General features: G+C 48.5%; 1 protein-coding gene across 1 annotated transcript in view; it reads left to right on the forward strand.

The window, feature by feature from the left end:
- LOC117496739 (titin-like) overlaps positions 1 to 24,402 on the forward strand; it is a gene marked incomplete at its 3' end in the record, with an annotated part of 221,578 nt that overhangs the window by 37,542 nt on the left and 159,634 nt on the right. Inside the window, 27 exon segments of the mRNA XM_034148477.1 lie at positions 236 to 404; positions 736 to 967; positions 1,052 to 1,336; positions 1,916 to 2,026; positions 2,725 to 2,913; positions 6,228 to 6,278; positions 10,889 to 11,167; positions 11,349 to 11,915; positions 12,102 to 12,383; positions 12,836 to 13,114; positions 13,192 to 13,473; positions 13,936 to 14,214; positions 14,292 to 14,579; positions 14,682 to 14,960; positions 15,055 to 15,336; positions 15,639 to 15,917; positions 16,104 to 16,382; positions 19,903 to 20,184; positions 20,942 to 21,220; positions 21,302 to 21,583; positions 21,667 to 21,945; positions 22,037 to 22,324; positions 22,425 to 22,703; positions 22,782 to 23,063; positions 23,153 to 23,431; positions 23,659 to 23,937; positions 24,110 to 24,388. Of these exon segments, the coding sequence (XP_034004368.1) occupies positions 236 to 404; positions 736 to 967; positions 1,052 to 1,336; positions 1,916 to 2,026; positions 2,725 to 2,913; positions 6,228 to 6,278; positions 10,889 to 11,167; positions 11,349 to 11,915; positions 12,102 to 12,383; positions 12,836 to 13,114; positions 13,192 to 13,473; positions 13,936 to 14,214; positions 14,292 to 14,579; positions 14,682 to 14,960; positions 15,055 to 15,336; positions 15,639 to 15,917; positions 16,104 to 16,382; positions 19,903 to 20,184; positions 20,942 to 21,220; positions 21,302 to 21,583; positions 21,667 to 21,945; positions 22,037 to 22,324; positions 22,425 to 22,703; positions 22,782 to 23,063; positions 23,153 to 23,431; positions 23,659 to 23,937; positions 24,110 to 24,388 (7,220 nt within the window).

Genomic DNA, 24,402 nt, shown 5'->3' on the forward strand with positions numbered 1-24,402 from the left:
TGAATAATCAACATTGTGCATAACGAGATAAAACATATATATATAGGAACAGGGAGACAACACACTGAGAGCAGCCCAAGGTTGCAGGTGCTCAGTGAGGGCAGTGCAGTCTGATCAACTGGGTCAAAGTTATAAGTGCTATATAAGTGTCATGCATTATTATTATTGTTATGGGCCTAGGAACATATTTCCCAAACAGCCTCCTGACAGACTGCCTCTGCTGTGTCTCCTGCAGATATAAGATTACCTCAGATAAGTTCGCCCACCAGCTGCTGCTGCAGTCGGTACGCCTCTCTGACGCCGGAGAGTACACCGCGGTGGCCGGGTCCAGCATGTCCAAGGCCTCGCTGGGGGTCCTGGGACGGGACATCAAGATCTCCGAACCCGCCAGCAGGGACATCACCGTGAGTAGAATCATGATCATCATATGAAACACACAGAGCTGCAGATATAAGATAACATGAGATGTGGTTTCTTCAGCAAAAGGTAAGAATGAAAAACAGGACAGCACAGAATCGCACAAGATTAAAGATTAAAAAAATGAAAGATAAAACAAAAATGATATACAGATATAACTATATGCAAGGCGAGGCAAGGCAAGTGTATTTAGATAGCACCTTTCAACACAAGGCAATTCAAAGTGCTTTAGAGACATTAAGAGCATTCAGAAACATTACAACTATAGCAGACCTCCTGGATCTCAGTTCTCCGGATTAAAGTCTGGTTTATTTTCAGGTTGTGGAGAAGCAGCGCGCCACCTTTGAGCTGGAGGTGAACGAGGATGAGGTGGAGGGCCGCTGGCTGAGGAACGGAGTGGAGATCCAGTTCTCTGTGGAGCAGCGCTTCAACTACGTCTGCATCCGGAGGATTCACCGCCTCACCGTGACCGAGACCTTCAGGAGCGACGCCGGAGAATACACCTTCATCGCCGGGAAGAACCGGACCACCATGAACCTCCATGTCAGGCGTGAGTGACCTCCACCTCCACCTCCATGTTTTCAATGCTATACATCTGTTGTCCTGTATTCTGAGGTTTCTGTGTGTGCTTCAGTGCCGGAGCCTCCTCAGATCGAGCGGCAGATGCAGCCTCAGACCGTTTCCTCCGGGCGCTCGGTACGCTTCACGGTGCAGGTGAGCGGCCTGCCGATGCCCACGGTCTCCTGGTACAAAGACTCCCAGATGCTGATCACAGACTCAAAGTGCAAGATTCTCCATGACGAGAACGAGCACACGCTGATGCTGCTGGACGTCTTCCCCGAGGACGCCGCCGTCTACAGCTGTGCCGCCAGGAACGACTTTGGAGAGGCCATGAGCTCCGCCACCCTCACGGTCGAAGGTACGCTCTACATCAGAATCAGAATCAGAATCAGAATCAGAATCAGAATCAGAATCAGAATCAGGTTTATTACCAGGTAGGTTCACACGTACGAGGAATTTGACTTGGTGTCGTGGTGCATACATAAAGGTAAAACAAAAATGTAAACCACAGATAGAGAACTATTTTAAGAAAACTATAATAACATTAAAAAATATAGTAAAATATATCAGTATTGCTTACCTCCAGGAGGTTTTAATTCTTCTCCTAGGTCAGTGTGAATTGACTATGTTTCATGTTGACAAAATAATATATTTATTGGCAGAAACAGCTGATCAGCCATGAGACGTAAGAACTTATTCTGCAGAAGAATTTCAAATTAGCATGAACTCTTTTTACACAAATGGAAACCCACCTCAAGTCCTTTTCTTAAATTGAGCAAGTTTTATTGAGTTTTGCTGTTTCGATGCAACCTTTTAGGTATATCATCCAATAATGAAAACACAGCTAATGGTGAGAAAGTTTTGACCAAGTCTTGTTAAATATTGAAACGTGACAAACAACCTGCTTGATAACCACTGCTCATGTGTTTGTCTTCAGTTCACGAGACTGAATCCCGGGTTTCTGCCCCGGTGCTCAAAGCCCCCATGAGGGACCTCCTGGTCGCAGAGGGGTTCCAGGCCCAGTTCCAGTGCACTGTCTCTGGGCAAGGTAGGGAACACGCCTGGTTTAACCTGTTAAGCCCCAAAGCCGGGGCTTTATTAATTTTAAATTTTTTTCTTTGGATGGAATGAATACCTATGGTGATAATTCAATGTAATACATCGTTTTTATAGTCTGGTACCTGAAAAAGGTCAAATGGCACTGATGGAACCAGATGTACCCAAATGTGCCCAAATGTGCCCAAAGCTTATTCCGCCTGGAACTTTTTTTTGCTAAACCTAAATCTCTCTAAAAAGGTCAAATGTCACTTGTTTTGCCTCAATCTTGATACAGGGTACTTATTATATGTTATAGTTTGGATTCCTAAAGCTTTTAGTCTACCATCCCATCATTCAAGGGTGGTTTTCACTATAAGTAATGTTTTTTCTTTAGGCGGAGGAAAGAATTTACCTTTTTTTACTATGTTCCATCTGAATTTACTCTGACTGAGAAAAATCTATATTGATTCTGACACTTGTACATCCAACTCACAGATGTAACCTTGCTTTGATAAAAGAAATTATTCATATAACCCTTTTAGAAGTGAAGTTGTAGTCATTTGTTTTGGGCATGTCATTTTCGAGCCTGAAACCTGAAAAACAGGCTCGGGGCTTAACAGGTTAAAGAAGAGATGCTGTCAGAACATTATGTCTGCAGTCCTCTGATCATAAGTGGTGTTACGCTGCTGAGTGACCATGTGTCTGCAGATCTGCAGGTTTCCTGGTTCTGTGGCGACAGAGAGGTCAGGGACTCAGACATCTTCAGGATGTCTCGTTCTGGTGAAACCTACCAGTTGGACATTTCTAAAACCCTCTCCAAGCACGAGGGAGAGTACTCATGTATGGCCTCAAACGCAGCAGGAAGGGTCACCTGTGCTGCGACTCTGAATATCGACGGTGAGTGATCCAGGCTCCAGATCTAACTGTCTCACCCTGCATGAGTCAAACACTCTGCTGCATGTTTAACCACCATGCTGGTCTTCAGCTCAACATGTCTTCTCTTGGTCTTATATGTTGAAATCAGCTCCATTTTACAGCCTGCTGAAGATACATTCATCCAAAGCGAGTCCCTCTAATCTGCAAACAGGTCTCTTTAGATATTTCCACAATGTCTGTACACTGCGTTTTAATTGCCCGTCTTTTTTTTATCCTTTTGCATTTTTGCGAGTATAGCCCTTACCAGAGTCCTCTCAAGCTCTTTTTTTCATTTAGAAACTGAATCTGAAATGATCTGTTAGCTAACGGAGGATTATAGGTGTCTCGAACTAACAATGAAAGTGTTATATCATATTTAGATTTCTATTATGTCCTTAACAACCACTACATGCTTCAAATATATAAAGAAGCATGCTTGGAACAAATCAAAGCCCTTTATTGAGCCAATAAAAGGCTGCATGGTTCATCAGGGTGAAGTGTGTTCGCTCTCCTGCGGCTGGTCGCACAAAGACATCAGGATCTCTTTAAATAACATCTAGACCCAAATAAACCAGGCTCAGTTCTGACAGAACAGATAGATGGAGAATGTATTATAACTTCACCTAATTATCAACCATTATAAGCTCTGTGTTTCGGGTTTGCATCACACTCTTATCTATTAAACTAGTAAGCTACGTCATCTGCATAGAAAAATACATCACTTGATATGACATCATTAGGAATAGAAGAGGCCCCAGGATGCTTCCCTGGGGGACTCCAGACTCTCTTATTTGGGGACTGGAGAGTTCATCCTTAACATCAACAAATGAGTTTGTCTCTATCTTTACAGACAACAACATCTTTGTGCAAGCAGCCTTCAGGAAGTGTGTTTAATGTTTCTTTTGTTGCTGGTACAGTTCAACTAACTCTGATAGCATGCCCACAGATATCTGTATCAGCTTCTGTTTCTGACCTCTCACTGAGCACAGGTGATCTTCCAGGGTTCTTCTCTCACGTGATGCATGAGCGTCTCTCTTCCTTCACCAAATATCACGACTCTTTCTTTCAGAGGAATGCAGCATGCTCCATCAGAGCTGAACTCTGGGTTCCTCACGCTCGAGCACGGACTTAGTCCTTAGCTTTTATTTGGTTTTGACTTGGCTCCAGTCAAGCTTGCATGATTGACGGTGGAAAGCAGCCGCAGTCTGTCACCCCCCCACTGATCCTGACTGACCTCAGCGCTCCTCCAGCTCCTGAAACACCTGAGGAAGAATGATGCTGTGTTGACCTAACTCTTTACTCTCTTTACTGCCCAGATGGGACAGCCTTAGCTAGTGTGATGATCGGCGGGAGTGTCAGTCAGAGTGTTTTTACTGAGACGCTGTCTGAGAGCTCGTCCCTGTCCTGGAGGACGGTTGAGACGCAGAGCTCGGTGGAGATGAGCTCTGAGAGCAGCTTTCAGAGCTCAGCCCGCCCCCGGCTGCTGGTGGAAATGAGCGACATCCAGGTGCAAAGCGGCGAGATGGCTGAGTTCAGCTGCCTGGTGGAGGGGCAGCCCTTCACCGGGGTGGCGTGGGATCATAACGGCCACAGTGTGGTGGACTGTGAGCGGGTGAGGAGCTCTCAGAGGGGCAGGCTGTTGTCCCTGGTCATCCAGGGCGTTGGCGTGTTGGATCAGGGTTTGTACTGCTGCACCACCGCCAACCAGCACGGACAGAACAGCTGCTCCGCCCAGCTCACCGTGGAAGGTGCTTACTCTTTCTTTTTTATCATCTGGTCCATCCAACCCCCCCTGCTCCATCTTCTTCTCCCCGCCTCTTCATTTCCTCTCAGCCTGTAGATAGAGATGCCCCGATCGAGCCTTATCCACCCAAACAAGCCTTCTTTGTTTTCTGATAGCAGCTGGAAGACATATATATTATAAATGATATATTTAACCATCCCAAAGTCTAAAGGTTATCCTTTAGTTTTCTGTTGACATCTATATTGGTTATTTTGCATAGAAGCAAACAATTGAAATGATAAGGAAATAAATAATGAATGCATTTTTCTTAATATATGTATTAGTAGTTATAAAGACGTAGTATATATATATATATATATATTAGCGTATATAATCTGCTAATGTTTGGAAGTTTAACACGTCATATTTCCCTCTAATATCTGAATTTGTTTAACAAAACCTACATTTTACAAGATAACATTTTAACACATCATGATAACATTATATTCTACTCATTTGTTCTGAACACAGAAAACATCACAATGTAACGCGACCTCTGTTGGCATTAGTGTTATTGTTCACTCTGTAGCGTTATCAGAGTATATAGTATTCTTTTATATATTATACATGTTTGTTTCCTGACTACTTGCCGCTGGGTCGGGGCATCCCTACCTGTAACCGGCAGGATGTAGAATAACCCGCTGTTCCAGCTCCGCTCCCTAACCCCCCCCCATCCATCCTACTAACCCCTTTAGTGTTAATGAGTTATCCTCTCTAATGACTCTAACTTTATCTCACCCAGCCAAAGAAGCGAATCTCAAAGCAGAAACCCCAATCCCTATCGATTCTGTGCGTAAAGTGTCTCAGACAGACAGGGGGTCTCGAGACCTCCCTGAGCCCGATAAGCCGGAGGAGGCGGAGAGTCCGGGGGAGTTTCCTCCCTACAGCCTCATCAAACAGATGCACTTCCCGGACATCCTCCCTCAGGACAAGCGAGGCTCCCCCGACTTCCTCATCAAACTCCCCCCGGAGCTGCTCAGGAGCCCCCACAGCGCCCCCCTGTGTTGCGTTACGATGGGGCTCCCCACGCCGTTTGTCATTTGGCTTTACAAGCGGTTGAGTGTTGAGGACTCTGTGTCTTTCTCTGTGAAACATGACGGCCCCCTGTGCCGAGTGAATGTTCAAACTGTGGGACCCACTTTCAAACAGTCCGGCAGCAAAGTGATGAAAGGTTGGCATCTGCATGCTTTTGGTCCTTCTGCTCTCTCGGCCTCTCTCTGGCCCTTCACACTGCTCTCCCACACAGCCAGCAGAGACTCACTGCTTCACTCGGGGCCCGGAGGCTCTTTGGGTCCCGCTTTACTGACTTAATAAGAGCCAGGGACACTCATACCACGAGGTGCTGCTGCACACTTAGGGTCCAGGGGAAGCATGCAAGAACTTTAGTCAAATGAAGGCAAAGGGAATATATGGATGCACGAGCTGTCACTGATTCTAACAGTCTTGCACCATATAAGACGTTGTGTCCAGTTTGGAGAGTGATTTTAATTTGTGACCGTTTGTGTCTCTACAGTCACTGCAGAGGAGCAGAAACCTGGAGCTCAGGTCCACGACGATTTGAAAGGTAAATATCGTCCGCGATGTAAACTGTTTCTAATGAGGATTTACTTTGTTATGACTGTTTCTTTGCAGGTTGCCGGCTCATCAAGTCCATTTGATGTGATTTTGAAGTTGTTTACACTTGTGCAAACCATACTTCCAAAACAGGGACACATGGATTTGAGCCTTTGCAGACCATTTACATGCACTATCACCTATATAACTACAGGAGATCGAACACCACAGAAGAAGAATAGGGCCTCTTTAACTCAGGATCCACCTGCAGATTGTATATCAAGCTAACTGCATCTCTCTGTCTCCATCGGAGGACAGAGTTGTCTCTCTGTCTCCATCGGAGGACAGAGTTGTCTCTCTCCACATTAAAGTTGACGTGTGATAGATTATACTGTTATTGCATGTCTGACTTAACTTTTGATTGTCATTACCCCAAGCCTTCTCTAGCTCAACCCTCGTGGTGGAAGAGGAAACCCGGGACTCGTACTACACCGGCCTAAAGCTCCCAGATCAAACCAGAACACTTGAACTCAAACCAGATTCCAAACGTTTCTCCAGTTCTTTGGAGAAGAAAAAAGAGAAACCAGTTTTCCTCAGCAAACTCTCTCCAGCCGCTGTGACTATCGGAGAAACTGCTAGGTTTACCGTCACGGTGTCCGGTTTCCCTAAGCCCACGGTGCAGTGGCTCCACAATGGGCAGAACATAACGAGCTCCTCCGTGTACACGTTGGTCCATGAGCGAGACGAGTACAGCTTAGTGATTAACAGGGTTCAGAGGGAGTTTGAGGGTGAGTACGTCTGCACCGTCAGCAACAGATTTGGCCAGTCCACCTGCACTTCTTACCTGCATGTTGAGGTGAAGGAGCCAGACAAGCAGGAGAGAGTAGACAGGAAGAGCTTTGTAGCAGCAGGGAACCCTCCAGAGTTCACTAAAGCCATCGAGTCCCAGCAGCTGTCGGAGGGCGGTCAGGCGTTTTTTAGGTACGTCGTGATCGGAGACCCTTTCCCCTGCGTTCAGTGGTTTAAAGGCAGCTTGCACATTCAGCCCGGTGGGTTCTGTATCATTGTGAACAACCCAGATGGATCGGGCTTTATTAACATCAAAGGAGTCAAACTAGAGCACAGCGGCGTGTACACCTGCAAGGCCTCCAACCACCATGGGGAGGCCTCCTGTTCTGCAGAGCTGCTGGTGTCCACAGCTCAGAAGACTAAAGGTCTGAAAATATCCATGACCGAACAAACCACAGAGTCCAGATTATACCAGAAAAGGACTCTGTCAGACCAGATGATTTACACCATCAGTACTGAGGACCGGCAGATTATCCCTAGTGAGGAGGTGGGCACCCTCAGAGAGCTGGATATCTCCGCCGCCACCCTGCACCGTGAGCAGATTACCCAGCAGGCCGCGGTGCTGCAGGCGCACCACATACAGGAGAGGGTTTCTGTGGCGCCCACCCACCCCCCTCAGGTATCAGCTGTTCCCGTGAAACAGCTTCACATGGCCACTTTCCTATCCTCGGTCCAGGAGAGGCAGAAGATCACCGAGCAGCACTCCGAGCGGATCCTCAGCCCAGAGATCGTAGAGCTCCAGCCGGCCAAAGAGAGGCTGACAAAGCTGATGTCGGCCACGTCCCAACAGGTCCTGCCTCTCAGCTCCGTGAGAGCCGAGGCCCTGACAGACCGGGTCCCAGAGCAGGTCAGCACTTGTATGGAAGCCCGGCAGCTCGTTAGCGGTCACCAAGTGGACACCCATCTGCCGATCCTTGATGAAACCTCGGGCGTGACCCTCAGACCGGAGGAGGAGAGGAGCTTCAGGGTCACAGAAGGGGTTAAGATCTTATACTCGGCTCAGTCTGCAGGGCAGCTGCCCGTCACTGAGAGACACTCAGAGCCGCTGCCAGCTTTAGATGCAGCCTTTCAGCCTCTGATTGAGAAAGAACAATCTAAACCAGTTGTAGCACCAGTGAGTGAGACCCGGCTGGCTTTATCCAAAGAGCAGGAGTTTAAAATCCACAGACCAGAGCAGGAGAGCATCACCCCCCACAAAGACTTTCTCTATAAATCAGCGGTATCTGCTGAAGAGACGTACCAGCTGCAGGGGGAGCAGGCAGGGCGGCTGCCGGGTTTAGACTCGTCTGTGAGTCTGCAGCCTCAGCAGGAGGGAGAAAGACTCCTGAACCTGCAGGTGATCAGTGACCAGGATGTCCTGCAGTCTGAGGGCAGGTTCAGCAGTGAGAGGCCTCCTGTAGAGCAGGCGGAGGCCAGGAAGAGTCCCACTGTGTTGCATTCAGTGACTGAAGAAGACCACAGAACAGCGGTTTGTGAGGCAAGCTCAGAGTTCTCAGCAAAGACTGCCGCGGTGTCCGTTCAGCCGAAGAAAGAGTCACCGCCAACTAAATACCTCCAGTCAGTTCACTCTCTATCAGTTCTGCCAAAGGAAGGGATAATTACTGTCTCCAAACCTGACCAGCAGGTGGCAGCACAGAAACAGGAAAAGGCTAGGAAGCATGCAGCTAGCTCAGAGGAGAGGCGGGAGATCACAGCAGATTATCACTCAGATCTGGATGTGTCGGTGACCGGGGTTCAGACCCAGCTTCGGACCGAGCCCCGGCCTCTAAACATCCTCACGGTCTCCTGCCAGCAGATGGCGCTACCCAAGGAGACGCCAATCATTACTGACGTTCAGCAACAGCGAGCGCTGGTACAGAAAGAGGACTGCTGGAACATCAAGCAGTCTCTGAATGTAACAGACACTCACAGCCTTGAAGAGGGTCACACCGACAACATTCAAGCTGATGAGAAATGCAAGCCTGCAATGAAGGTTGAACCTAAAATCCCCAAGAAAACTATCTTTATAGAGGAGAAGGCAGTTGCTACTGAAAGCTGTACTATCTTAGAAGCAGCGGAGCAGGACTTTGCAGTCCAGATCCAAGAAGGACAGTCAGTGCGACAGTCTGTGCTGTTAGAAGAGAAACAGGTCATTATGGGAGAGCAGTCCAATGAGATTCATAAGTCTGAAGCCTCGATCGTCAGCGTCCTGACCCAGCCTGAAGGACCTCTGTTTGTCCACGAGTGTCAGGACGCTCTGACTCTCCCCAAAGAGCTCAACTTCATCATTCAGATCCCCAAAGCGTCCAGTCTGAATATACGACGTCAGCTCAGAGACGCTCTGCAGTCGGCCGTGGCCAGCGATCAGCCGGTGCTTCTGGCTGACGTCGTGGGCCGGTTAGAGGCGGTGCAAGTGCAGGAGGTGAAGGTTCAGAGAGAGCCCAAACGGGCCTCATCTACATATCTGATCACATCTCCAGGCGTCCCGATGGAGATCACTGTGTCTTTTGAAGGGCAATACCCTCAGACGGCTGACCTCAGGTCTGAACTGCAGGTCGCTCTGCATGCTCTGGTCTTCCAGGAGCAGCAGAGTCTCGCCGCAGAGCAGCCGGGCACCATGCAGATCGACAAGCCTCAGAAAGCGGTGCTCAGCTCAGCGTCCTCCACAGAGGTCTTATCGTCTGTGGTGGACACCAAAGTGTTGGCAGAGAGCGCCGTTGGGTTTCCTCCCAATGTGTCTCAGTCCGCAGCCGTCAAAACAGAAGCCAGTGCTTCCTTCCAAAGTGCGACGGTTCAGAGCCGGACTGAGGTTCACGAGTCGCGGCAGGTGAGCAGAAAGACGGTCCGTTCAGAGAGGACTGCCGGCGCCGCCGAGGCGACCAGAACCGGGCCCGTGGGTCAGATCCCTGCTGAACATCTTGTGGATGTTAGTGTCCACAGAGAAACCAGAGAGGAGTATCTCTCAGAGGCCGTCATGATCAGCGAGTCCTCCGACAGTCCCGTTGTCGTTAGCTCTCTGGAAGATGTTTGCGTGGAGGAAAATTGTAAGGCAGTTTTTACTGCAACCATAAAATACGTCACCAAAGTCAACTGGCTTTTTAACGGTAAACTGCTGAAATCTGGAAAAGAGTTCAAGTGTTCTGCAGACCAAGACACATACACACTAGTCATCCACAAAGTGGTGAAGGAGAGGCATCAGGGGGAGTTTGTCTGTGAGGCTGAGAACGAGGCCGGCAGGACGACAACGTCTTCACGACTCACTGTGGTCTCCAGAGGTTTGATGATGGCCCGTTCTTTACAATCATCAACTAACCTCACAGTTTCTGAAGCTGCTGTCTGTAAACCTCAACCAAATTTTATAATGAACTACTAGTTAGTGTCCGACTTAATCTTAAAAAACTGAAAAGGTCTCTTTGGGTGTTTGCTAAGCAAAATGATATTGGGATGTTTAAGGTTTTTAACAAACAGCAGCGACACTTTGGTCCATTCCTCCACAAATCACCCCACAACCATTCCTTTATCCTCTTAAAGAATCACCTTTGGCTCCATACCTTACATCTTCCATCAGTCCTGCTTCCTGGTCCATTCCTCTTTGCATGCTTTCTCTGCTCTTCTTGTCACAGTTTCATCACATCTTCAACCCTAATACCATTTTCTCCTCCACGGTCACAGCAGCACTACCATGTGTTTCACTTCCCATCCAGGTTCACTCCATCCAACCACCAGTACAAACATTCATCTTCCATGTCTCATCACTCTGCGTATTAACTGTGTTTCTACTTTCCTCCACAGTGAAGCCTGTGTTCAGGCACAGGATCGCCCCTGTGGAGATCAACACTGGCAACATTGCCAAGTTTGAATGTGAAACTGAAGACGCTCCGAATGTGAGCTTCAAGTGGTTCAAAGATGGTCAGCCCATCAAAGAAGGAGATAAATACAGGATTATCAGTCGCTTCAGGACCTCCTCTCTGGAGCTGCTGAGCCCCAACAGAGAGGCCAGTGGTCAATACTCCTGTAAGGCGACCAATCAGCACGGCTCTGACGAATGCTCCGCCTCCCTCAAAGTGACGGGTAAGAGCAAAGCACGTTTCCTTCTTCTTCGCTGGTTTTGGGTTTGTTTCATCCTGTGGTTTGGTTGGTTGAACCTGTTCTTGTTCTGCTGGAGAGCTTCTGTCCAACCGGCAGGTGTTGGTCCAGAACCAGGTATAACATGTTTCTACTAATGTCTTTCTGTTTTTCCTAATCCTTTTAGAGCAATGCCCCCCCGCCTTTATAACTAAACCTGACCCTCAGACAGTGTTTGTTGGAAAGAGGGCTCTGATACAGTGTGAGATAACAGGATCTGCTCCACTGAATGTGGTCTGGCTCAAAGACAGCCAGGCCTTGCCCAAAGTGCCGACATACTACCAAATGTCTTGTGAAAAGAATAAGCACACTCTTGAGATAACCCGGCTGGAGCCTTCAGATCAGGGGCTTTATGTGTGCCAGCTGTCCAACAGTGTTGGCTCAGCTGAGAGCAGCATGGAGCTGCGGGTGGTTGATAAGCCCAGCTTTGTGCAGCCTCTGGGCCCTATGGCTGCTGTGGTCGGAGCCCCTCTGCACCTGGAGGCTCAGGTGGATGAGGACACCGGGGTCACGGTGTCCTGGACAAGAGACAGTAGAAAGGTGCACCAGTCTCCGGACTGTAAACTGTCCTTTGAGGATAAGACCGTTACTCTTGATATCCTAAAGACCACACTGAGAGATTGTGGGCATTATGTGTGCACAGTGACAAATGAAGCAGGGAGTGCCTCGTGCTCCACCTCAGTGAAAGTCCAAGGTAAGAGCTGTCTAGTTCATTTTCATGATCACTGCAGCATTTGAAGCTATTGCAAATCTGTAGTACTGAAAATGAACACCATGTATTCTGTCATGTCTTCTTCTTTTTGAATATGCTCCCTTTCTTCTTGGTTGTTATTTTGAATCCCCTCTTCATACTGGTTCTTTCTCACCACCTGCTCTGCAGAGCCACCGGTCTTTGTAAAGAGGCTGGAGGCGAGTTCGGCCTGGAGACAGGGCAGCACCGCCCGGCTGCAGTGCTCCGTCAAAGGGTCGCCTGAACTCCACACCTCATGGTTCTTTAATAACAGCCAGCTGTCAGCAGGCGGCCGGCACGAGATCAGTCTGAAGGACGGGGTCACCACTCTTGAGATAAAGGACGTCACGTTGAGTGACAGCGGGAACTTTACCTGCGAGGTGCTCAATGAGTCGGGCTGTGAGAGCTGCAGCACTAAGGTCACAGTGAAAGGTGTGTAGGCTGAGTTACACAGAACCACAGCTAGGCAGATGTAGTCTGTTTCTGTGTGGTGCCTTTGGTTGAGTTCATGGATCAATCTCTGATGCCAAAACAACAAACGCTTCATCTTCTCCTAAATTAAATCCACAAAAACAGTGACGTTTATAATGTTCCTGAGATGAATTGGAGTAGACGGGGCTTTTGCAGACAGGAGATAAGTGCAAAGTAAATGTAAGACAAACTATGGCCAGAAAGATAGACTATTCCATGTTCGGGCCCTGCTACTTCTATCAAGCCCCTCAGGAAATATAGTTTGAACTTGGTCCGCTTACATTTGCATACCTTGAAACATAAATAAATAGTAATGAAGTATATACATCACTCTGATTGGGACCAGCCAATAGGACCTTGTGAACTGGACCCTTTAGTGCCTTTAGTCTAACTTAGCCATCTGTCCCCTGTAGAGCCGCCCTCTTTCAGGAAGGAGACCCCTTCATTAGAGGCGGTCCGAGGATCTGTAGCGGTGCTGGAGTGTGAGATATCCGGCTCGGCACCATTCGAAGTGTCTTGGAAAAAGAATAAGACGCGCCTGTCGACAGATAAGAAGTACCGCATATTGTCTCAGGGAGCCCTGAGCTCTCTGGAGATCCACTCCTTCGAGAGCGCTGACGCTGGGGAGTATGAGTGTGTGGTCTCTAACGAGGTGGGGTCCGTCACCGCCAAGTCACTGGCTAAACAGAGAGGTTAGTGATGAAGAGAAATAAAGGACTCTTACTTCAGATACTGTGGGCTGTTGTTAATATCATCACTGTTATTGCAGAGCCTCCCATGTTCTCTAAGAGGATTGAGAGTGCTACAGCGGTGCTGGGAAACACAGTGAAGCTGCAGGGGAGCCTCAAAGGCTCCACACCCATCACTGTGAAATGGATGAAAGACTCTGAGCTGCTCAGAGACGATGATCCAACCATCAAAATGATTTTTGAGAACAACGTTGCCTGCATTTCCTTCTCATCCTGCGACATTAAACATGGCGGCAAGTACACTTGCCTTGCTGAGAATGAGGCGGGACAGCAGAAATGTGAAGCTGTGTTAACAATTCAAGGTTAGAGACATTTCCGAATAATACAGAGCTGCAGGACCCTGAAGGCAGCATCTCCTGGTCCAATGGGATTTCTCCATGTGATTTTGGATTCAAACAACTCAAAAAAACGAAACGTTTCTGATACTTACACGTTTAGTTCAAAAGGATAATCTCCACATATTAACGCTACTTTATGATTTCTGAAGTAAAAAGCTAACGTTAGGCTATAAAGGAACTACCGGTCACATGACTTCACGTCGCCAGCGCTAAGCTAAAGGCGGCTAATGTTGGCTTATGTGGTAGAGCAAAGCGTGAAAATGTCTTCAGCTAGTGTTAACCACAGACCTTACTTCAGGATAACAACCAAAAACACATTCAGAAAACCATGGACCTCCAGACCAGGGGACTTCGGGGCTGATTCCTGCAGCTCTCTTTAGAAGTATTCTGCAGATGTAGACATTAATAAACCGTGTTGTGTTATAGAGCCTGCTAGCATCCTAGAGAGAGCCGCCTCCATCAGTGTGAGCACAGGAGACTCGGCCACACTGGAGTGCACCATCACAGGAAGCCCAGAGCTCACAGTGAAATGGTTCAAAGACGGCAAGGAGGTGATCAGTGGCCGTAAATATAAGACGAGCGTCAAGGAAAACACCGCCGTTCTAAAGATCCTCTCGGCAGATAAGGGAGACTCTTCAGAGTACAGGATGGAGGTCTCCAACAAAGTGGGCAAAGACCAGTGCAGCAGCTCCGTCACTGTGCTAGGTTAGTGTGAGAACCAAATAGTGTTTCATTCTGAAGAGATAGAGACAGGCAATCATTTGTTTGATATACTTCCACAGATCGAGCCGTCCCACCATCCTTCACCAAGGCTCTGAAGAAGGTGGACGGCAGTGTTGGTAGTAATGTCACCTTGGAGTGCCGATTGGCTGGATCTCAGCCCATGGTTGTTAACTGGTTCAAAGATGAAAAGGAGATCCACAGTGATGGCAAATATAAGGTTGACTTCACTGAGATTAAAGCCTCAGTGACGATAACGGGCCTGACACTGAGCGACGGGGGAGTTTATACCTGCCGGGCGGCTAATGGTGCCGGACAAAAAGAGACCAGCGGCACTCTGTCCATTAAAGGTTAGAGCAGTCCCTTTAACATCAGCTTAAACAGCGACTGTACAAACCATCAGAAGGTATTGAAAGGCTCTGTTTGCTCTGTTTCTTCCCAAATAACTCCAGAACCTCCGGCCTTCACGGTGAGACCCGAGTCCCAGGACGCCTCACCGGGCTCACATGTTGTGATCAAATCAGCCTTTACAGGATCCGCTCCTCTGGTGGTTAAATGGTTTAGAGAGGAGAAGGAGGTGTTCACTGGGGGGAAGTGTTTCATAAAGAAAGACTCCTCTTCCAGCTCTCTGGAGCTTCAGTCTGTGAAACCCAGTGACTCGGCTAAATACACCTGCCAGGTGTCCAATGATGCTGGGAAGGTGGATTGCACCGCAGTCCTCTTTGTGAAAGGTGCTGTTTCCTTCTCTCTTCTCTAAAGTGTTGCACTGAACTGTGATTTTCTTTACTTCTTGTTTCTACTGTAACTGTTACTGTTCAATTACAGAAGCCCCAACATTTACAATGAAGCTTGAGCCTTCACAGCTGCTGAAAAGCGGACAGCCTCTAAAGCTGTCCTGCAAAGTGCAAGGCACGCCTGTTATTACCATCAAATGGTTTCAAAATGGCTCAGAGATCTCTGCAGACCGCAGACACTGCATGTCCTTTGAGAGCTCTGTAGCGTCTCTGGAGGTGGACAGCTGCTCCGTGCAGGATAGTGGAGAGTTTGTGTGCACGGCGTCCAGCGAGGCCGGCAGCGACCAGTGCAGCAGCTCCGTCACGGTCCAAGGTTGGTTCAGATTTCAGAGTTCACCCTAGAAAGATAGACTTAATACAGGCCTGAAGTCTGGTCCACATGTTTCTGTTCAATGCTGCAGACACTGGCAGGACTTCCTGTCTTTCAAAGACTCCATTCATCAGAGTTTCTAATCAGATCTTAAACATCTTCTTATTTGGAAAAGGCATTACCTTTGGAGCTTACCCTGGAGTCTCTGAACAGCTGAATGAACTCTGTGGACCAGACTGACCTAGAACCTACTGTTCATTCCTCTGTTGCCTTTCAACTTACCATCTACCATCTTTGTCTTGTAGACCCTCCAGAGTTTGTGAGGTCTTTTGAATCAGCCGAGCTCGTAAAGGGAGCCCACATTTTCTTGGAAGGACTCGTTTCAGGTTCCCCTCCATACGAAATAAACTGCTTCCTGAATGAGAAGCTGATCAGAAACGACCAAAGACATAAAGTCAGTGTTGAGAACGACACGGTCACTCTTCACATCTCAAAGTGTGAGATGGCTGACGCCGGCACGTACCGGTGCTCGGTTACTAACGATGTCGGAGACACTTCATGTTCTTGCCAGATTTCCCTGAAAGGTTAGTCAACAGATAGTAAAACATACCAAGGTTATGTCTTTACATGGCGCCCAACTGGGTTCAACTTCTGTGCAATTCACCACACAATGTTTTCTGAAGTCTTTTTAGAGTATGTTATTAGTGCATGTGGCTCCTGTGTGTTTGTGTACACCTCCTACAGTCTGATCTGTGGTCTTCTCCCACTAGAACCCCCCTCATTTATTGAGAGACTAGAGGATATGTCCTGCATGGTGGGCTCTGAGCTCACTATGAAGTGTTTGTTGTCTGGATCACTTCCCATGACTCTCTGCTGGATCAAGGACGACATTGAGCTCTCAGAAGACGAGCACATTAAGATGTCTTATGAAACTCAAAGAGCAGAGTTGATTTTGAGAAATGCTCAGATATCCCACGGCGGGAAGTATGTGTGTCAGGCTCAGAATCGAGCCGGGACTCAGCGATGTGCCGCCGCGCTCATTGTCACAGGTTTGTAGGACGTTTTATTGTCTTCTCTGCTTTCATGTCCAGCTTTCTGTTTACTCTGTCGCTTTAACGCCTGTCAGTGGTAGCAGCTAACTGTGTGTCGGACTTGTTCAATCCCAGAGCCAGCAAGTATTTCAGAACAAGCGAGCTCCGTCAGTGTAACGCAGGGTGACCCGGCCCGGCTCGAGTGCCGCTTCTCAGGCACCAAGCCGCTCAGGTGCAGGTGGATGAAGGCGGGTCAGGAGCTGACGTCAGGCAGGAGGTTCAGGGTTCAGAGGTCAGACTGCAGCTCCGTGCTGTGTCTCAGTCAAACAGAGCTCAGGGACAGCGGGGAATACTGCTTCCAGGTTTCTAACGCCTCCGGCTGCAGCTCTTGTGAGGCAGCCGTTACTATCTTAGGTCAGTTTATTCAGAGGTTTTATAACTCTAATGAGTCTATTTCCTTTATTCAAGCAGCTGAACACTGTTTCTGCACTCTGCATGTCTTAGATCAGATGTTTCCACCGTCTTTCACGAGAGGGCTGACGGAGATAGAAGCTATCAGAGGATCGTTTGCTCATCTGGAGTGCCTGGTGTCCGGCTCGCTGCCGATGACAGTACAGTGGTTCAGAGAGGAGGAGGAGATCCGCTCTGATGATAAACACAAGTGCTCTTTCTTTGAAAATGTTGCTTTCCTGGAGATCAGTGGTGTGGACAGTACAGAGAGCGGCAGATATATGTGCATGGCTTCAAACAGGGCGGGATCAGAGCGGAGCTCCGGGGCGGTGGTGGTCAAAGGTTAGACTTTATCCTCACAACTCTGTACCAGGTTCACATATGATATGTTGTTTTACAAGTTATAACAACAGTGTTATCCACCAACAGATCCACCATGCATCTTTGAAAAGCCTGAGTCCATGAGTGTGTTGCTGGGGTCAATGGTTAGGTTTCATGTTGGCGTCTCTGGCACGCCACCGCTGACCATCAAATGGTTTACAAACAGGAAGGAGATGATATCCAGTGCTGATCGCTCTGTGGTCAGACACACCTCGTCCAGCTCTCTGGAGCTTCTCTCTGCTAAAGCTTCTGACTCTGGAGAGTATGTGTGTGAGATACAGAACGCTGTGGGCGCCACTTCCTGTCGGGCAACACTCTCTGTGAAAGGTTCATATTAGTCTCTTTATCACTAGTCTTTACTTTGTTCCGACCACCATACTCAATAACTCCTGTGTGTGCTTTTCCAGAACCGCCCTTTTTCATTGACAAACCGGAGGGTGTGTCAGTGGTCAGAGTGGGAGGCAATCAGGTGTTTGAGTGTCAGGTGGGGGGCTCTCCTCCGATCTCTGTGCGCTGGTTCAGAGACGGAGCTGAGATGCACCAGAGCGTCAAACACCAGACAGCGTTTAAAAACTCTGCAGCCACGTTAGAGATCAGGGAAGTTAGTGAGCATGATGGCGGGAAATACTTCTGTGAAGCCTCCAACGAGGCCGGGACAGAGAGCTGCAGCGTGGAGCTGGAAGTGATAGGTTGGTGTCCCTCGTGTTACAGATAAATCCTGCTTCACTGAAACAAACCACAGCCTGCTTCAGTTCCTCTGCTTTCTCTATTTCAGAGCCTCCTCGGTTTGCTGCAGAGCTGACGTCTCTGGAAGTTGTTAAATGTTCTCCAGCTGTGTTTGCATGCAAAGTGAGAGGAAGTTCTCCGTTTAAGGTCACATGGTTCAAAGATAAACAGCCAATCAAATCCAGTAAGAAGTATATCATCGCTGATGGTGAAAATGTGAGCTTGCAGATCCAGGACTGTAACGCTGGGGATTCTGGGCCGTATCAGTGCATGGTAGCCAACGAGGCTGGCAGTTGTTCCAGTTTTGCGGTGTTATCTCTGAAAGGTTGGTTTTACATACCACTGACATGTATTAGTTTTACACCTCTGAACACTTTCTGTTAATACAACCACATCCTTCCTTTGCATTAGTCCTTCCAACATTTGTAAAGAAGATGGAGAATGTATCCACTAATCTGGGAGAGGTGGCGTTGTTTCGCTGCACAGTGGAGGGCTCTCAGCCTCTCTGTGTCTACTGGCTAAAGGACGGGACCTGGATCCCAGAGGGTCCACAGATTGAGAGGGTGTTTGAGAACAAAGAGGCAGTCCTCAGGATCCCCTCCTGTGAGGCGACTCACAGCGGGGGGTACACCTGCCAGGTGGTGAACGAGGCCGGGCAGGTCACATGCTTTGCCTCCCTGCTCGTGCAAGGTACTGCTGCTTCATGCATAACATTACAGGTAGCTTTAATGCTGTCTACAACAAGTGCACTCACCTCTTTGTCCCGGTGTTTTAGAACCACCAACCATCCAAGAGAAGCCAGAGGTAGTCAAAGTGACCTGTGGAGACCCGGTTAGTCTGGAGTGCAGGGTAGCAGGAACTCCTCCCATCAGGTTGAGGTGGACTAAAGATGGCAGAGAGCTCCAGTGTAGCAGGAAGCTCCACCTCTGCTACGAGAACAACCTCAGCAGTGTTAGCATGCAGACGTCTGAGCAGCAGGACGGGGGGGAGTATCAGCTGGAGGCCTCCAATTCTGTCGGGACCTGCAGCTGTAAAGTCCTGCTGCTGGTTTTAGGTTTGTGAAGATACTCCACAGCTTAGGACAAATACCTTAGAACAGATTCTCTCTCTGACTCTAATGATCTTTTAATTTCACTCTGAACAGAGGAAGTAATCCCTCCGACGTTCGTTAGGAAGTTAACAAACACTCAAGCCATCATGGGTTCAGTGGTTACCTTGCAGTGCAAAGCTGCCGGGTCTCTTCCAATGTCTGTTGAATGGAGCAAAGGGAAAGATGGCATCTCTAAGAGCTCCAGATATAACCTCCTGCATGTTGGAAACACTGTGTCGCTGGAGTTGAAACTGAGCGGGAGCGCTGACACGGGGGAGTACTCCTGTAAAGTGATGAACGCTGCAGGCAGCTGTGTGTGCAGTGCAGTGCTCACCGCTAAAGGTTAGCATCCAAACGTTATACATGATGTACTCCGAGGCTGTGAGTCCTGTGAAGTAATCATCTTTCTGTGTGGGTTTTAGTGCCACCGAGGTTTGTAGCTGAGCTCGAGTCTCAGGCTGTCGCTCAGAACTCCACGGTGCTCTTCAGAAGTGTCTTTGAGGGAACTTCTCCGTTAACGGTGAAATGGTTCAAGGATGGCATGGAGCTCCTCCCCGGGCCGAGGTGTTCGATCAGCCGGAAGGAATACTCCTCGTCCGTAGAGCTCCCCGCCGTCGGGATGCAGCACTCTGGGGTTTACTCGTGTCACGTTAGCAACGCAGCGGGCGTTGTGAACTCTGCAGTGGAGTTGTTGGTGAAAGGTTGGACTTCTTTTTTATCGTCCTCCCACCATCATAACTCCATCTTTTTTTAAAAGCTCCTTATTCTTTATTCCCTCCACCTGACCACCTCTTTCCTCCCGAGGAGTTTGTGTTGTGTTCAGTCACCTCCCTCCCTCCCTCCCATTCATTCATCCACTCATAGTAACTTGATCTTTCTTTGACTTTGCAGAGCCCCCTCAGTTTGTCCTGAAACTCCCCCCCACTACGTTTGTGAAGCAGTGTGAGGGATACCGTTTCCAATGCAAGGCCATCGCCTCGCGCTCCCTGAAAATGTGCTGGTATAAAAATGACCAAAAGATAACGGACGGAGACAACTATAAAACGATGTTTGTCGACTCGACTGCACACCTGCAGTTGCAAAGCACCAGGTTTGCGGATAACGGCGTCTTCACCTGTGAGGCGCACAACGATGCTGGCAGTGTGAGCTGCAGCACCGTGCTCACTGTCCAAGGTCAGCTATCCAGCGGGTGTTTCTGCCTCACGTCCATGTGGTCCCTCTAAACTTGTGTGGCATGAAAATAAGGAATGAACACCCCCCCGTGATGCAGATTTTAATATTACGTCTTGAGTTTGACCTTTTCTTATGAGTGTTTTTGGAAACGTCAGCATGATACAAACAGTTGCTCCCTGTCTCAGTGCGAAATCAGATTGTTTTCTTCCAGTGTGTTCGACAGCATGAGTGTTTCTCTTTTTTTAGGCATGTTTTTCCCTATTTGTGGAATGACCTCCAGAAGACTTGTGTTTTTCCATCTCAAAGCTGGAGTGCAGTGTGTTTGTCTCCCCCCTCTGAGAGTCATTACCATATTGGAGAACACAGGGATGTTCAGAGAAGTAGAAAACTTGCCGTTCAGAAGATGGAAATGCTCGTTATGACTCGAGGAAGATGTGGCGAGGTTCATCAGCACATCTGCGTCATACTGCAGAACACACAGCGCTAATCTTCCCCGTTATTTTGTGAACCTGTTTTCCTCAAAATGAACGTATATTTGTTTTTAAAAGTCCTGCGCTCCAGCTTTAAGTCCTGATTTCTTCACTAATGAACTTCTTGTTGGCGTCTGGATGGATTCCCTCGCATGGACTGAATATGAGCATGACCCTGAACCACAAATCATGTCCCATGGACTGAATATGAGCATGACCCTGACCCACAAATCATGTCCCATGGATTGTTCTGCAGTTTATTAATATATCTCTGATATATCTTCCAGAGTCCCCATCCTTTATCAAAACTCCCAGTCCCGTAGAGGGCGTTAAAGGGAAAGAGGCCAGCCTGCACTGTGAGGTGTACGGCACTCCGCCTTTCGTGGTTAACTGGTACAAAGAGAAGCGGCCATTGAAGGAGAGCAGGAAGTATAAGATGGTCAGTGAAGGCAGCTCAGCCGCGCTCCACATTGTGAAGCTGGAGCAGGAGGACGCCGGCCTCTACGAGTGCAGAGTGTCCAACAATGTAGAAAGTGCAACCTGTCGCACTACCATTAGCCTGAGAGGTCAGTACACAGTCAAAGGTCATTTCATTAGCATCTAGTCTTAGTGATTAGCTCACCTTTCATCTCTCCATCAATACTCAGAAAAACCAACGTTTGTGAAGAAGCTGGTGGACCAGACGGTGAGCGTCGGCCATCAGCTGACTCTGAGCGCCACGGTGAGAGGCTCTGAGGCCGTGACCGTGTCCTGGGTGCAGGACAAGGATCACATCCTCAGAGATGGGGACAACAGGAAGATCACCTTTGAGAATAATGTGGTCACCCTTGTGGTGCCTAAAGCTGACTCCACCACCGCTGGCAAATACACCTGCCGGCTGAGCAGCGAGTCTGGCGTTGTGGAGTCCGTCTCCCAAGTGACGGTTCTAGGTTGGTAGACCTCCTCTAGACTTTAGTACATAACTACCAGGTCAGGATTTGTTTAGATTAATAACTTCTTCCCTGATTTTTAGAACCCGCCGCTATTGTGGATAGCCCAGAGTCCCTGAACGTGAAGTCAGGAGAGAACGTCTCTCTTGAGGTCAGAGTGTCCGGCTCTCCAGAGCTGAACGTTAAGTGGTTCAAAGATAGCAAAGTGCTGTCTGCTGGCGCCAAGTACCAGACGTCCTTCACAAAGAAGGTGGCCGTCCTGAAGCTCCGCTCTGCTGACAAAGCAGACGCCGGAGAGTACAAGCTAGAGATCACCAATAACGTTGGTACCGCCTCTTGCAAAACTAAACTCTCCGTCTCAGGTTTGTCAGGTTTCTAGATTTACATTTTGAACTTTTTGTATCAAAAGTTAGCTCCGAATTGATTCATAACTGGTTGTTTTTCTGACAATAGATAAGTTGATTCCACCGAGCTTCATCAGGAAGCTGAGAGACACCCAGCTTGTTGTTGGTAAGCCGGGCGAGATGGACTGTAAGGTTGCTGGCTCTGCTCCTTTAACCACTTCCTGGTTCCACAACGGCCAGGAGGTCAAGAGCGGGCCGAACTACGACATGAGCTGCACCGATAACACCTGCAGACTGAGAGTCCCCACAATCTGCATGTCCGACTCTGGCAAGTACACCTGTAAAGCTGTAAATGCTGCAGGGGCCAGTGAGACCAGTGCTTCCATGAATGTGACAGGTCAGTAGGCGTGAATAGAGTCCAGTCAATTCCCCAACGTGGACGCTTTGAAGATGGTGATTAAATCTCTTACAACTCATCTTCTTTATTTGAAACCCAGAACCTCCATCCTTTGTGGAAAAGCCAGAAGCAAAGGAAACGCTGCCCGGCAAAAACGTGTCTTTCTCGGCTAAAGTGAAAGGTAGCGCCCCCCTGAAGGTGAAATGGTTCAGGGGAGCCAAGGAGATGCAGCATGGCCGGGGCTGCGAGCTGGCCCTGAAGGATGGGGTCGCCTCTTTGCTGCTCCAAAAGGTGGAGAAGGCCCACGCAGGAGAGTACACCTGCCAGATCATTAACAACGCAGGGAAGGAGAGCTGCCCTGTGAACCTGTTTGTGAAAGGTTTGTTAGCATTATCCTTGTTTAACTTCTTCTTCTGAGTGAGCTTCGTGTTACTGACGATGAAATTACCTCTCTCAGAACCGGTGCACTTTGTGAAGAAACTGAGGGACGTTTCCTCTGAGAAGGGGAAGCCTCTGTTGCTCGGGGTCACATTTGCAGGCACTCCCAGAACCAACGTGACCTGGAAGAAGGATGGGAAACTCATCTGGGCCTCGTACCAATACAACGTGACCACCACAGACTCCTCCTGCATCCTGGAGGTCCTCAACGCAGACAGGGTGGAGGCCACCGGGAGATACTCTTGTGAAGTAGACAACGGAGTCGGAAGTGACAGATGCGAAGCACAGATTTCAATTCTAGGTAAAATAATGAAGCAGCATGAAGGGTTTATTCATTCAGTCAATAATTCATTCTTTCATGTGATCATAAACCACCATCTTCTGCTTCAGAACGACCGTACTTTGTTGAAAAGATGGAGCCAGTGGAGGTATGTCTGGGCCAAGCGGTTACCTTGAAATGCAGTATTTTAGGAACTCCCGACATCTCCCTAGCTTGGTTTAGAGCCGGCGGGAAGCTCCGCAAATCTGACATCTGCTCCATGGAGTTCTCTAAAGGTGTTGCCACTTTGAAACTGACCAAAACCACCAAGTTTGATCATGGTGAATACGTCTGCACGGCAGATAACCGGATCGGATCGGCCTCTGCCAGCTGTAACGTGACAGTGACAGGTGATGCTTGTTTACATACTACTTTATTTAAATCAACCCTGCGTGGTCTTGTTCAGAGTTTTCCTACCTTATATATGATAATGTTTTCTCTGGTTATAAACTCTTGGGTAAATACACATTTCATTAAGTAGTTCTCTGACTGTTGGTAAATGTGATCCATAATCAGCCTTAGAAGTAAATGCATGGCAGTATAACCACCTGTCTAACACACGCCTTGCTTCTCTCAGAACCCGTGCGCTTTATCAAGAAACTGGAAGACACTACTTTCATAGTTGGTAAGCCTCTGACTCTGGTGTGCACGTACGCCGGCAGCCAGAGGGTCTACGTCACCTGGAAGAAGGACGGCAAGATGATCTGGGCGTCTTATCAGTATAACGTTAGGACGACTGATTCAGTTTGCTTCCTGGACGTCCTCAACAGCGACCGCCCAGAGGCAGCTGGGACTTACACTTGCGAAATTTCCAACAAAGCGGGAACGGACGTCTGCCACGCTCGTGTCACCCTAGGTAAAGTCACAACTCTTAACACACCACTATTAACTGTGTCCGCCTGTTGTATAGAGCATTCCAGCGGTTTGTGGTCTTTAAGTAGGGTTACATAAAGTGTAGACCACCATCTGCCTGCTAGCATAACATACTGTAGGCTTCATGCAACTAACCCAACCATTACTCCTCTCAGAGCCGCCGTGCTTCCAAACAAAGCTGGAAGACACTCTTTTCAGACTCGGTGAACCTCTGAGCCTCAGGTGTACGTACACCGGGAGCCAGAGGATGAGCGTCACCTGGAAGAAAGACGGTAAACTCATCTGGGCTTCATACAAGTACAACGTTAAGACCACCAAAGATTCCTGCGTCCTGGAGGTCCTCAACAGCGACCGCAAAGAGGCCGTAGGAAAATACACGTGTGAACTGTCTAACGCTGCGGGAACCGATATCTGCCACGCCAATGTCAAACTAGGTAACACACCTGAG

The sequence above is a fragment of the Trematomus bernacchii genome, unplaced genomic scaffold, assembly GCF_902827165.1.
Source record: "Trematomus bernacchii unplaced genomic scaffold, fTreBer1.1, whole genome shotgun sequence".
Taxonomy (NCBI): domain Eukaryota; kingdom Metazoa; phylum Chordata; class Actinopteri; order Perciformes; family Nototheniidae; genus Trematomus; species Trematomus bernacchii.